Raw genomic sequence first — 14400 nt, 5'->3', positions numbered from 1 at the left:
AATCGAGAGTTCACATGCCTTGGGCCTGCTGGGAAATCTATGAAGATAGAAGGCCTGCTAATTACCAGCCCTCACCGGCATTGAAACAGAAGTGGGAGAAGGCCATGAAGGCTAATCCTAGATGGAAGGCAATTGTCGACAAGAAGCGAGCTGCATATGCAGAAGGCCAAGGGGGACCCTTGCTAAAGAGCAAGCGAATACAACCCTCGACGATGAAGCCTTTGGCTTCTTGACAACCAACGCAGTCAAAATTGACACCGTTATGTCAACAAAAATCAAGGATTTTGAAGCCACAACTACACCTACAGAAGACAGATGGGTAGTTGATACAGGTGCTCAAATCCACGTATGCAACAATCGGAGCTTGTTTAGCACCTTTGAAAGCGTACAGAGCAACGTCAAAGTGGGAGATACAGAGACGAAGGTGGCCGGTATAGGCACTGTGGTCATCTATGGTGTAAACCCTACCACTGGAAGCGCCGTTAAGATGAACCTATTTCAAACTAGGTACTCGCCAAACTTCCATAGTAATCTGATATCTCATGGATTGATGATGAAGGGGGGCCTATTAATGAATCTCAGAGCAAACTGCATTGAGACAATTGATGGCCATCGTCAGATCTATAAGATCTACCACGATCAGAAGCTATCATGGCTCACCCAGACAAGGGGTTTTATAACCCAAAAGGCATCAGATTTGAAGCCTGAAATGACGTTTGCCACTAAGAAATCCAATCAGGAGCCAAAATCTGAGGCTTCAATTGAGCTCTGGCATCGTCGATTAGGCCACATTGGCAAGGCGCGAATTGTCAAACTGGCAGAGATGACTGAAGGAATCACTATTGCAAGCAACCCAGGCAAAGAAATGCAGGTATGTGAAGCTTGTCAATTGGCAGATGCACCTAGGCAAATCTCTCGCCGGAAGATAGGCCAGGTATATGGTATATTAGGGAGAGTACACTTCGATCTAGTACAAAACCAGCCTGCCTACAACGGTCATATATGGATGACGCACTTCTATCTCGATGGAATAAGGTGTCACTTCGTATTTACCTATATAAAGAAGAGCGAGTGTCAGATGGCAGTTCGTAAATTCTTAGTATTGATCCGAAACTGGTTGAAAATCGAGATCAGGGTATTTCATTATGATAATGAGAGAAGCGCCGGCAATGAGGTTGAATCTATGATTGAAGACGAAGGGTGTACCATTGAGCATGCACCACCTGGCTTGCCAGAGATGAATGGACCAGCAGAGAGATCTGGAGGCATGATAGTAAGGAACGGCAGAGCATTGCTCAATGGTACGAACCTACCCCACAATCTATGGCCAGAGACGATGTATGCATCTGCATATATGATGAATCGTACCCCTACAAAGATGGATGGTAAGTGGATCATACCATGGAAGGAATTGATGCGCTATGCGGCTCCAGATGGCTTAAAAGATCAAATTGTCAACCTGTCGAATATGAGGCTATATGGGTGCTTAACGTACTCAAGGCTTCTGAAGAGAGTACAATCTAACAAGATGGCTCCGAGAGCAGAGATCGGCTATCTTGTAGGCTATGTTTCAAAGAGCCTATACAAGATCTGGTTTCCATACAAAGGGCGAGCAGGCATAGGCAGAGTTGAAGTTGTAAGAGATGCTGTATTCGATGAATCGAGACAGTACTCTAAAACGAAGCCTTTACCGCAAGAAGAAGATGCAATTAGTACTATGACAAATGGACTAAGCGCTAAGAACTGGCCCCAAGTGCTCTCAATGGAAGAAGCGCAGTCAGAATTGAGCATAGAGATGCGTATGCCGATGTCAATTGCTCGCATAACTCTCAATGATGACGTCGAAAACCGAGAACAAGGTACTGCACCAGAGGCGGTAAATGAAGAAATCCAGGAATCTAGAGTTGTGGAGCAAGCTCAAACTCTAGATAGTAGGGAGGAGACACCAAGGGTCCCCCCTTTAAAGGAAACACCTGTTTTACCTTTAACACCGGCTTCAATGGCAGGCCCTGCTTCAGTGGTAGAACATATCTCAATGATAGAGGTAAGGGATCAAGAACAGATCCCTGGGAGCTTCCCTATGTCACCACAGAGAGCCTCACCACAAAGAGCACTATCGTCGATTGCTACGATTGAGAGTACGCCACATGAGAGATCTCCTACCTCGCTATCTTCGCCAGATCCGATCAATGTCATACAGTCGATCGAAGCTGAAGGGGGAGAGGGAGATCAATATGATGAAGATGAAGCAGAGATAGAGCGTCAATTGCAACAAGAGATGCAGTATACGCCTACTCCAGAGCCAGAAGATCGGCCTACTAGAGAGATCTCTGCGTCAATTGATGAATCTAACATCATCTCAGGCCCCAGAATACGGAAGCCAAAGGCAGATCCAGACTACACTGTATATCTATCGCTAGACGAGAAACAGCTAGCCGAGCCACCAAGCCTTCTATATGCCTTTACAACAGGTATTACGAAGAAGCTCAATATGCAAAACAGACTGCATAGAGATCAGATGCCTCTACCACCAGAGAACTGGAAGCGGCTAAAAATCCATCCCTTTGCCACGCAATTGAAGGCAGCTGCGGAGTTTGAAATTGAGACCTTAAAGGCTAAAGAGACCTTCTCTCAGGTTGCATTACCGAACAAAAAGAGCACCCAGATCTTGCCATTGAAGTGGGTATTTACATACAAATTTGATGCAGATGGTATGCTCGAGAAGTTCAAAGCAAGAATCTGCGTGAGAGGAGATCTACAGTGGATGTCAACTGAAGAAAAGAGAGCTGCTACACTAGCTGTCAAAACAGCGAGAGCAGTATTCGCACTAGTTGCCGCCTTTGATCTAGATATGATTCAGAGAGATGTGGTTACCGCATTCCTGAATTCAATGCTAGAAAGCGAGGTTTATACCAAGTGTCCACCAGGCTTCGAAGCACTAAATCAGTGCTGGCTCCTGCATAGAGCCCTCTACGGATTGCGCATGTCACCAAGGCTTTGGCAGCAAGAAGCTACAAAGGTGCTAGTAAAACTAGGCCTTACCCCAGTGGAAGAAGATCCATGCATCTTTACAACCAAAGGCATTATTGTCTTTTTCTACGTGGACGATATCATCATCGTCAATCACCCCAAACAGGCTAAAGAAGCCGCTTTACTAGATCAAAATCTAAAGAAGCAATGGGAGCTTCGAGAACTGGATGCAAGCTGGTTCTTGAATATACGTATTATACGTGATAGAGAGCAGAAGAAGCTCTGGTTATGCCAAGATAGCTACATCGAGAGCATGGCACACAAATACAATCTCGTCACAGAGAGAAAAATAGGGTCCCCACTGAGCATTGAGCCTCTAGTACCCTATGATGGGGTGGCATCACCGCAACAGATTCATGGTTTCCAGGCCAAGGTTGGATCTGCGCAGTATGCCACCACCATTACCCGGGTAGATGCTGCAAAAGCAACCTCCAAAGTGGCTGAATTCCTTACAAATCCAGGACCAAAGCATATAGATGCAGTCGATCGCATCATACAGTATCTCTATGAGACACGCTTTTGGGCCATTGAATACGGCATCAGAACACCAAACAAACAACCTAGAAATCGAGATACGACCCTGACGATGGCGGCGAAATCAGTTGAATTTGCAAGCGATGCGTCGTTCGGAGACCATAAAGATCGAAAGAGCTCCGAAGGGTATATCTGCAAGTTATATGGTGGCCCAATCGATTGGAAGGCCACTAAGCAGAAGACTGTCACCACATCGACTACCGAGGCCGAACTACTAGCTTTAGCAGAGGCAGGAAAAACCGTACAGTGGTGGCGACGAGTGCTTAATGCACTAGGCTTCGAACCAGATCACCCACTATCCATCATGTGTGACAACCAGCAAACTGTCGATTTATTGACGAAGGAAGGGGCCGCGATGCATACGAAGCTCCGGCATGTTGACATCAATCGATGCTGGATGAAGCAAGAAGTTAGCGCAGGTCGAGTATATGTGGACTGGGTACCAACTGCTGCGATGCCAGCAGATGGGCTCACCAAAGCTCTGACGAAGCAGAAGCAGGGACACTTCAGAGAGTTGGTTGGAATGAGGGACGTAGGTCACATGATTCGTCACATGACCTCTGAGAACAGAGGCTGTTTTGCGGAAACTGCATAAATCGACGATTTGAGCCGAGATCAGTGAGGAGACAGGTGAGGTAAGTTGGAATCACTTGCGAATCATTTGCGAAGCGGTTGCGAAGCAGCTGCGAAACAGTTGGAAGAAAGGCAGTCCTTGAGAGCTTTGAATAGCTTCAAGAACTGGGGGGTGTGTCAAGTACTATGCATTTATGCATGCTGAAATTACCAGGTCTTTACAAACCGGAAAATCAATGGACCGTCATGATAACGGTACCATACAAAAATACATACATTGCTTAATCAGCTATGTCCGCCGAGATTGGAAAAGAGCGGATCTTGTCATTTTAGTTAGTTAGAGAATTTACATATGTCAGATTTACCATACATTGTCGTATCCGTCTATTTCTGTCATGTTGTAATGTTCAACAATATGTTTCTTTTACTTTCCATTCAGGTTAGATTTCTTTTCCTAGTCTCTTGCTTTAGATGTCATTCACATTAGGGCTCGGGCAACCTTAACTGTGTATGTAGCAGCACTATTATATCAACATCCCGTACAAAAAGTTCACCAAATCTGAACTTACTATAACCTTTGAAATAATTTCTAATTAAACCGACCTTGGAGGTTAGTCTGAAAACATTGATAGACGGCAATAATACACTATCAAGTCTACAACCCTCCGCATAAGGGGTTGCCCGCGCGGGCTATAACCTTCCAATGATTCCTTTTATTGGACCCTCGGCGTATTTGTCTTCACCTTCATCTTCCTTTGACTTGCGCCTGTGTTATCAACCGGTCCCTTTGTGATTCTGTTGGGTTTGAAATAAAACCCGTAATCCACATACGGAACACGATACCTCCCGCCTTGGCAACACCAATCATCGCGGATAGCGGATAGTAGACCGAAACCGCATTTATGCATTTTCATACTCTCGGCTCTCATCCCCATCAGCGTGCGCTTCCATGTCTTTCACATACTGATGGCTCCTCCGCCGCTCATATTCCAAGCCATAGCCATCTGACCGGCGAGGTTGACGCTCGGGATCCCCGGGCTAACTTCCTGATGGCGCCCTCGTTCACGGATGCCTGGAAGTTAGTGCTTTCCCCTCGATTTCGGCTGGATTGTGAACATTGACCAGTGGTGTGATACAGGACTGCCATAGAAGCTGAGAAGGAGCTTCTGCAATGCTTCTCGCAAGAACGGCGCACATTCGATGAATTCGAACATTTCCTCTCCGAGTCAGTGACGAGCCCCGCGCGCACGCCGAATCAAGGCTGACATCTTTGCACATAGGTTCCGGACCTCTTCTCAAAATGCAATCCTCCTCGACTTCAATGCTGCTCGCGAGGTCGACGTGGAGAGTCGTCTTTGGGATGCGCACTTGAAAGTGAACAATCGGTTTCGCAAGCAGCTGCTTCGCGTGAGTACCCCACCGAAGCTTTTCGCCAGGGTGGATTTACTGACTGTGTCTATGTGTCAATTAGTTTCGCGAAGAACACGGCAAGAAAAAACCAGTGGAGAGGCGGAAACTCGAACGCCATTACCTCGATTTCATCAAGTCAAGCCAGCGGTTTTACCGAGGATACATCCAGCATTTGTCATCGCGCTTTGGGGGGATTGTTGAGTTGGAGAGAGTTGCGCGCAAGTTCAATTTTGAAAGTAAGGCAGGCACAAAAGTCGCGCACCCGCTTGCTAGACACGCTGACCCGCGGTTGTTGTTTCTAGATCTTTCCGGCCAACCTCCTATCAAGCCCTCCAATGATCTGCGCAGACTCATTCTCCAGTCATGCCATGCGACCCTTATCCGGCTGGGAGATCTTTCTCGCTATCGTGAATCGGAACTCGTCAACAAGGATCGCAACTGGGGCCCTGCCATCGGTTATTATGATCTGGCATCGGTGATCAACCCTGCATCGGGTGCATCTCAGAACCAATTAGCAATTATTGCTCTCGCGGATGGAAATCATCTTCGTGCTACCTACCACCTCTACAGAGCACTTTCAGCTCAAGAACCTCATCCTACTGCGAAGGGTAATCTGGAGATTGAACTCCGAAAAATCATGAGCGCCTGGGCCAAACGAGAGCTGATCCGCCCCGAAGATGCTGGTATTCCTGGAAGGGCTTTGACTCCGTGGTTTCTCTATCTGCACGCCAAATGTTACAAGGGAACCGACTTCCCAGAGCATGATGAGTTAGAGAGTGAAGTTCTTAGTCAACTAGCAGTTGAAATTAGAGAACGGTCACTAGAAGGGACACTGCAAAAGTTCTGTCTCATCAATATCGCGGCCGAGGATTTTGCTAAGGCCCGGTCCATTGGTAAGGATTCGAACAATATAATTGCTCATGCACCTGCTTACTTATTTCTCAGACGAGTCTGTCTTGGAAGCACGCGTCTTTTTCCAACGCATCAATGTGAAGACATTTTTCACCTTACTACAAATACTTCTAGTCGAACTCGAACGGACTGCTTCTTTTGAAGACCCCAACAGCAAAGACGCAATGCCGATCCCAGACAAGGTGTCTGTGGTTGCTCGCCGGATCCTGCCCGCGCTTCGCCATTACAGCTCCTGGCTACTTACAAATAGCCAGTCACTTGTTGAGCAGAAAGAGGAAAAGGATTCGGCGCTCTCGATTCAAATCAAAGAGTTCTGGAAAATTTATGCCGGTACGCTGAGTCTGCTCGCATCCTCGTTCGATGTAGTCAGCCTTCCCGAGGTCGATTATCTATTGGAAGAAGACGAAGAAAGTCTTGGCTTTGCACCTCTGGATCAGGATGCCACTTCTCGTCGATACGTTGGGGGCGGTGATCGGCCAAAGCCCCGGATGCACGATCTTGGGATTGAAAGAAGTCATCCCAACATGGAAATGCTATATCGGATTCGTGAATTCGTGATTGATGGACTCGATTTGGTTGTGAGAGGGGTATGTGAAAACTTTAGACACTATAAACAAACAAGCAGATTGCTAACCTCTTATAGAAAATTCCGGTGGCTCTTGTGGATAGTGAAGATAAGAAGACTTTTATCTACCAAGAAGAGGATCTGCCTCCGCAATTTTATTCCAGTCCTCATGGCCGCCAGCATGCACTTTCGGCCGCAAGCATCGAGCGCGAGGATATCCCACCAGTCGTTCAACATCCATACTCTGCCGCAGAAGCCCAAAGTCTGTTCGGTGGTTCCCAGTCTGCATCGGCATCCATGTCCGCCAACATGCATCAGATCGTTGAGGGTGTTGAGCGACTTGTTGACTCAGACACGTATGAAACCCCGCCCAACGACAAATTTGCTTTCATGAGTTCGGGGGAGATATCGACACCTACGCATGTCTCACCCAATGTCAATGCTTATCCGTTCCACGAGGAAAACTCCCCACCACTCAATACCCCAATCGCCCCTCCACCTGGGCTTGGTCTACCAGTCATAAACGCAGCCGAGCCTCTCAGAGTGCCATCGGCTCAGTCATACACCCCGCGGCCTGCCATCCCCAGCCTCCCCAGCATTTGGACGCCGTTGAGAGACACCGCCCCTCCACGAACACCCCCTGGCCTTGGCCCACAGCCTGGCCAGCGAGCTCCACTGCACCCCATGGCTGCTGGGAATGCCATGCCCTCTGAGCGCTCACCGTCGCAAGATCAGCTAGCAAATGAGCTCATGCTCCGACAGCACCTGATGGCCCAGACCCAGTTTTCAAACTCGATGGATGTAGGATCAATGCCCACGCCGTGGGTATCATCCAACATGTCTCATGCTCGTCCCACAGCCAGCGGCTGGGATCATGGCCGAGCGACCTTCGGTGCATTTGAAATCCCGACCCAGATGACGTCCAGCAGCCTGGGTCATCCCTCATGGGCTAATGACGCTTTCATTGCGAGCAGCCTCGCTGGAGCAACCCCCTACAACTCCGGAATCGGAGGGCGCAAGCCTACAACCCAGCTTGGAGCAGTCGGTCAAACCCCGCCCTGTGGCCAAGGAGGCTGATTCAAATATCCAAGCTCTCATTTTTTAGTTCTTCTATGTGCATATGCATATCACACTACCAGCCGGGCAACCTGTCAGAATTAACAGTGCAACTCGACCTCCAACTATCCTGGCGTGTACTGTGTTTGTCTATGAGCGTGACCGCCTGTGTACTGCGATGCGACTTTGTTTGCGTTGAGTCTACACATTCAGTTCTACTCTGACAGTATGCACCTTTACAACGACCAGACGAGATTGTATTACTGCTAGCCAGTTCACAAGTGACAGATCCCGCACTAGTCCTCTAGTGGCGAGGATATGGGTTTTATTTTATTTTCCAGAATGCAGGAACTGCCTCGGTCCTCGCTCTCCCCGCTATTTGTCTGAACGGATACGTGCGTTCAACACGCGACATGATCAATACGAGGATATGAACATGGGCAATCTGCCATCGGAGAAGACGCTTGTTTTGTTCTGTTTTCTGCCTTTTCTTCTTTTCATGCAACATGGCCTGGAACCGCGCGTTATCCCCATCAACCTTAGCCTTGTCGTCTTTTCTTTCCTTGAAGAATTATGTGGCACGAACCTTCGGTGATATCCAAAAATGAGTATGACCTTGTAGATTGCTTTGGGCCCGTTACCCTCTTGACACCGTCGTGCCGGTTAGGACGTTGAAATTCAATTTCTTTTCATTTTACTGTTTCTTTTCATAGTAGTTTACGAGATGGGCTCTTTCATGTGAATCAATAGAAAGGTAGATTGCCCGAATAAGCTCATTCATCAAGTGGCCGTAACAAGAATAGCCATAAATAATCTAAAGGACAAGATTCTCAAGAAAGTATGGGTTTTGTTCGATTTTTGAGGTCAGACAGTACGTTGAAGTCATCAAGCTTTAAGAAAAGGAAAAATTGGGTATAGAGGGTTGAATCATCCAAAGTCAAGTGGTGCTCATCCGGTTGTTGAACTGGATTATCGCACAAAACCTTCCAAAATTAGGTTGGTAGATGTGTTGAAGGTGTTTTGGTAGTCTATGCTTTTTTTTCGTAGCCTACATTAGAAACGCTTAAGAGCGAGAGTAGGTCTGCTTGGGGAAGGGGTAACTGCGGGTTGAAAGTTGTTAGCTGGTATTCCTGCAATGTATTGCTTGCGGGAAAACTCACGAAGGTCCAAGCTCTTGGATGCTCTTGCTGGCGAGCCACTGGCCCATGTCGATGCTGTCATCGAGGGACTTGCCGGAGACGATACCAGCACAGAAACCACCGGCGAAGGCATCACTATATAGGGCAGAGGTTAGCAAAAATGAATGCGGAGTTGTTCAGATCAATAGCACTCACCCAGCACCGTTAGTGTCGTTGATGGAGTCCTTGGAGATCTCGTGGACCTTGAACTCCTTCACCTCGACGTCACCGGTAGCGGAGCCGATGGCGACAATGGTGGGGAGAGTGCCCTGGGTGACAATGGCAACACGGGGACGTTGGGTGTTCTTCTTGGGGAGCTGAGCGAGCTTCTTGGCGATCTCGGTGATATCCTCGGTGCCCCACTGGTGGCCCTCGGCGTAGGCAATAGCCTCAGTCTCGTTACAGAAGGTGTAGTCGGTGTAGGGCAGGACGCTATCCAACTGGTCCTTGAAGAACTGGGCAATGAAAGGAGCAGAGATAGAGAGCATGAAGGTCTGATGAAAACGAAGAAATTAGAAAAGAGGTCCAATGTATTAGAATGCAAATGACATACCTTGTTCTTAGCGGCAGCCTCCTCACCAAGGGCGAGGATGGCGGGCACGCAGACAGTCAGGTGGTAACCACCGACGTAGTAGACCTGGGCCTTCTCGACCAGAGACCAGACCTCGGGCTGCTTGAGGTGCTCAAGCTTGTACTCGTTGGCAGCAGCGAGGTGGGTGCACATGCTGCGGTCGTGGCCAGTGATGACAACACCACACTTACCAGTGGGCTGGGTCTCGTCGACACGGTACTCAGTGTGGACACCGGCCTCCTCGCAAGTCTTCTTGAGGACATCACCGAACTTGTCCTTACCGATACAGCCGATGTAGACAACGGACTGCTCAGGGAGCAAGTACTAATAGTATTGTTAATATCAATATTGCAGATCACTTGAGTATTTTAATGCATACCTGAGCACCACGAGCGGTGTTCTGGGCGGCACCACCGGGGATCAGCTTGGCATCGCGGGCAAGCAGGTCCTCGTAGATACCCATGTGCTTGTCCTCAGCGAGGATAGCATCATTGGCCTTCAGCCCATACTTCTCCAGGAGAGCGGCATCACTAAGGAATATTATCAGCATGTAGAACTTAACATTATTTTACTTCAGGTTCATCCATACCCACGAGCCTGGATGTCTATTGCAAGCACGTTAGTAATTTATAAACATGTCCAGATGATACTTCACATACCGAGGAGAGGGTTCTCCAGACAGAGAAGAGGGTAACCTTGAGGAGCAGCCATTGTGATATGATTAATGAGAATGAGAATGGAATTGAAGTAAAAAAGGTGGGAGAAGTGGGAGGATATGGAGGATATGGAGGGGTTGGCAGAAAAGAGCGGACTGCGAATCCCCGGTCCACCGGTAACAGCCGAACAACCTTGGGAGCTCAAGTGCTACTTCTATTCACGCCAGACTCTTTGATCATATACAATCCACCAAAATGGCCGACCATGCTATGGATATCCCCCAGATTATCCAATCTGCGAGCATCAATCAAAATCCTGATCCAGTTCATGACATCAACCCAGCCACTGCAGCTTCAGAGAAACAACCTGCCGTTGTAGGCCCAGACTCCGAAACAAACAGCATTGCCTCCGACATTGTTCACCCAAGCCGAGTAATTCGACCGGTTCATCGGCGACAGAATCTTCCTCCTCTTCCAGATTTGCGCTTCGAGCAGAGCTATCTGGCCAGCATTAAGGATGCTGACACCTGGGGACGAGTGGCATGGATTACTACTAGGGATCAGGTATGCTTGCCCGCGATTCATTTGATCCCCTTGGGGTATCAAGAATAATACCTTTGGCAGTACCTGACTAACACACCAATCTTTTCCCTTCTAGGTACTTCTCCCTCTGATCCAAGGAACCCTCTGGACACTCGCGCTCTCGGGTTGGCGCTTCTGGAACCGCAATGCCTCAGTCAGCGGGCACACCCTCGGCAGTCGTGTTCGCAGATGGTGGTACGAAGTGAACAACTGGCATCTACCCCAAATTGGCTCGGCCAGGGATCCTAAACTGGCGTCACAGGTTGAAGATGTGAGTACCTGCTTCCCCAATCATTGATTTCCCCATCTGATCTCGACCAGAAGTGGAGACGCTGACGCTCGAGGAGTTTTTGCAGTTTTACACAGCCCAGTTCTCCAACGCAGGCTCTGACTGAGGCCATCTCTGCACTTGATGCGACCTGTTAGTAGTTTAATCCAGAGGTCTGGTGACTGGCTTCTGTGTACACTGTATTGCTTGCATTTTTGGCGTTTGCGCTATTGGAAGCGCGTGCTGTTGTTGATTCCCATTTGAATTTCTTATATCCCTCAACTCTACTTTGTAGTAGATTATCTTATTTCTAGCGATATACCTGGCGTACCGGGCAGACCTCACGGGGTGCCGCGTCAGAATACATTTGCGTTGTCAGTTCGCACAACTCCGTATAGATTTCGAGTACATGCCAGTTGTATGTAGTGTTATCTATTGTGTATTGGACTTGTTGCTTACGAGAAAGACGATGTTTTGGTACCTCCATTCCATTACTTCATATTCCGTTAGTGCCAGTACCCACGGCTTCATAGAAGTACAATTGCAATCCAAAAAGATCTATCTAGCAACATTTCGTAGAATGTACATTCCCCGTCTCTTTCTAGCCTGGCTGAAGCGAAAGCGCCAAAGCTGAGGCGAATCCGAATTTAGAGTCAAACGGTTCAAATTTGATTCACGCCGTTTGAAGAAACAGGTGGCGCAGGTACGGGTGCTGCAGGATTGATCGGAACTTCGGGTATCGGAGCAGAAGGGTGTGAAGGTGCAATCATGGTCGGGCCCTGCTGCGCACCCAAGTCTGACTGCAGGGGGAGGGTCGTCGGTGATGGTTTGGCGGAGGAAGCTGCTGCTGCTTCTCCCGCATCCTTCATTTCAACGTCTTCCGCAGGTGGTGATTTTCCAATCTCGACCTCCGGATTGCTAGATGCATCTCCCTTGCCATATCGAAGTTGCACGACAAGGCTTTCTGGCTCCTCATTGCCAGTTGACTCGTCTGCGCTTGCTTCTTCCTCTTCGTCGTCACCTTCAAAATCGTTCTCCAAATCGTCTTCAGCGCCTCGCCATTCGTTGCCGCTTTCATTCGCGCTTGAATGGACTTCAGATGCATCCTCCAAATCATCGGCGTCGTAGCCAGAGTATCCGTTAGGGTGAGTCGAAGTCCGAGCCCTCTGCGGTCTGCTCACTTCTTCTTCCTCATCTTCATAGAACTCTTCGTCATCGACTCCATCGCGTTGACCAGTCAAGAGAGCCTCGCCATAGAGGCCACCGGCGCGAGATCGAATCTGCCTCCCGCTTGCCGTGAATCGAGGGCGTCTAGACTCCATGGAAGCTTCTGTGGGAGCCGCATTTCTAGTAGAACGGCGGGCGGAGGGTTCATCGTCAGAAAAGATGCCTTCGTCCTCCGAGTACGTGTATTTCAGTTTCTTGCCGCGTGTACGACCTTCATACATGGAGAACCCAGGATCCGGGCGAACGAAGGCAGCCTTTCGTGCGAGACGATATTCGCGGCGTCTCCGTTTCTGGGAATTTATTAGCGAAATCCGATATACTCTCGAGGTAGATAATCACCTCCTCTGACGCCTCAAATCGAGGGATCGAGGCGCGAATTCTCTCGCTAAGCTTCTTGGAGTTTGTGCCTTTTTCACCCTCAAGTTTCTCCACGACGGCCTCCAGCTCGGGAATACTCCCCGCGATGCTCCACCAAGTGTTGTGCTTGAGGGCCGGGTTACTTTCGCGGTAGAGACGGAAATTTGTATCATCGTGCCCTTCGATAAGCCAATAACGACGTTTCAAGCTATCCCGCCCCCAGGGTTGGACAGACAATGGTTGATTCAGATCATCATCGTGACGCGCCTGTTTGTAGGATTCCTTAATCTTCGCCTGGACCGCTTCGGACGACGAAAGTGACCACAGTATTAAGGCCTTCAATAAACGCAACTAAGATGACACATGTCAGAATCGCAAATCGGGTGCCGTGGAAGATCTTGAGAACATACACGTTCCACGGGGGACATGGTTGCAAAACTGCCACCCCCATGAAGGGGGTTTTTACCTTCCCATTCTTTCGGCCACTGCGACTGGTGTGTATGGATTGCTTCTTCGAGGGGACGGGTGAAGTGGTTTCGTCTGCATATTTCAGAAATTATATTAGCGCTAAACTTCACAGCCGATAGCGTGGGGGTGGAAAGCGCGCGTCTTCAAGCACTCCGCATGGTATCGGGCGACGGGTGGCGACCATACTCGACTTCCTTCTTGCGATTTAGAACAAGCCCAAGCAATGCGCATAGAAGTCTTTCAATGTATTCCCCGGGGGAGACTCCTCAATCCCCTTCTCGATATCCTGCGGGCCGTAGTGTGGCACTCCTTTGGGGAACACTTCATGGAAACGCGCGCGGAACGCGACGATGAACTAAAGATTGCGATAACTCAGCAAAGATGTCCTATTGTTGGCCAAACGCGTCGTATACATGTCCGTATATAAAGCAATGCACAAAATGTTCCTGCGAGGTGAACTTACCGCAATATCGGGGTTGTCGGCCAGGACGTATTCATGCGGAGGTGACGGTTCCCGCTTCGGTGGCGGCGTCTCAGATTCCTTCTTGAAGTACTTTGCGATACCAGTCGGGTGGTCAATCGCCATAGTAGCTTCGTCATCTGTCGGAGGTGCCGATGATAACGATGAAAGTTCTGAATCTGAAGGCATGGTGGAGGTGATGGGGTAGGTGGTGAAGGAAGAAGTAAGTTGCGCGCATTTGAGCGTCACGTCTGCACCGAGCTTGCTCCCGAAGGGCACTTATCTAAAGTATTCCAGACACAACTGCTCCCTTTGTTCGTACTTTTTTTACTGGGGCTTCTTGCAGTTTTCTAGAAGAGCATGATTCAAACAAATGAGATATTGGCATGAAAGCGGCTTGGAATTTGCAAATTTCTGTATAGAGATAGAGCTCAAGAGAGCCGATGAGGACTTATGAAGCTCTATTTGATATTTTCAAGAAAGGAATTTAGCTAAAGAGATGCAATAGCCTAGGGAGATATGGATGCGACTGGTTGAGACGGCTTTACATATC

The 14400-nt window shown here is 48.7% G+C and overlaps 5 protein-coding genes across 5 annotated transcripts; 2 read left to right on the top strand and 3 right to left on the bottom strand.

The window, feature by feature from the left end:
- Positions 1-5039: 5039 nt before the first annotated feature.
- On the top strand, positions 5040-8101 carry N7487_000356 (uncharacterized protein; the record flags this gene model as incomplete). Its single annotated transcript, XM_056868104.1, has 7 exons — positions 5040-5215; positions 5276-5362; positions 5418-5544; positions 5609-5783; positions 5850-6440; positions 6493-7046; positions 7103-8101. The coding sequence occupies 7 exons, from the start codon at positions 5040-5042 to the stop codon at positions 8099-8101; spliced, it is 2709 nt and encodes a 902-aa protein (XP_056732888.1).
- A 1042-nt stretch (positions 8102-9143) lies between these two features.
- On the bottom strand, positions 9144-10540 carry N7487_000355 (adenosine kinase; the record flags this gene model as incomplete). The annotated part of the gene is made up of 7 exons (XM_056868103.1): positions 9144-9180; positions 9241-9354; positions 9415-9752; positions 9812-10153; positions 10209-10359; positions 10419-10434; positions 10489-10540. 7 exons carry the CDS (start codon positions 10538-10540, stop codon positions 9144-9146), a joined length of 1050 nt encoding a protein of 349 aa, XP_056732887.1.
- Positions 10541-10740: 200 nt separating this feature from the next.
- On the top strand, positions 10741-11462 carry N7487_000354 (DUF1770 domain-containing protein; the record flags this gene model as incomplete). The annotated part of the gene is made up of 3 exons (XM_056868102.1): positions 10741-11049; positions 11144-11338; positions 11424-11462. The coding sequence occupies 3 exons, from the start codon at positions 10741-10743 to the stop codon at positions 11460-11462; spliced, it is 543 nt and encodes a 180-aa protein (XP_056732886.1).
- Positions 11463-11997: 535 nt separating this feature from the next.
- Positions 11998-13347, bottom strand: N7487_000353 (uncharacterized protein; the record flags this gene model as incomplete). Its single annotated transcript, XM_056868101.1, has 3 exons — positions 11998-12852; positions 12902-13270; positions 13330-13347. 3 exons carry the CDS (start codon positions 13345-13347, stop codon positions 11998-12000), a joined length of 1242 nt encoding a protein of 413 aa, XP_056732885.1.
- A 245-nt stretch (positions 13348-13592) lies between these two features.
- N7487_000352 (uncharacterized protein) lies at positions 13593-14036 on the bottom strand (the record flags this gene model as incomplete). The annotated part of the gene is made up of 2 exons (XM_056868100.1): positions 13593-13742; positions 13851-14036. 2 exons carry the CDS (start codon positions 14034-14036, stop codon positions 13593-13595), a joined length of 336 nt encoding a protein of 111 aa, XP_056732884.1.
- Between the last annotated feature and the right edge of the window lie 364 nt (positions 14037-14400).

The sequence above is a fragment of the Penicillium crustosum genome (assembly GCF_028827405.1).
Source record: "Penicillium crustosum strain IBT 35664 chromosome Unknown utg000001l_segment0_segment0, whole genome shotgun sequence".
Taxonomy (NCBI): domain Eukaryota; kingdom Fungi; phylum Ascomycota; class Eurotiomycetes; order Eurotiales; family Aspergillaceae; genus Penicillium; species Penicillium crustosum.
Note: the sequence above shows the minus strand (reverse complement) of the source record. Positions and strands in the feature narration are given on the sequence as shown.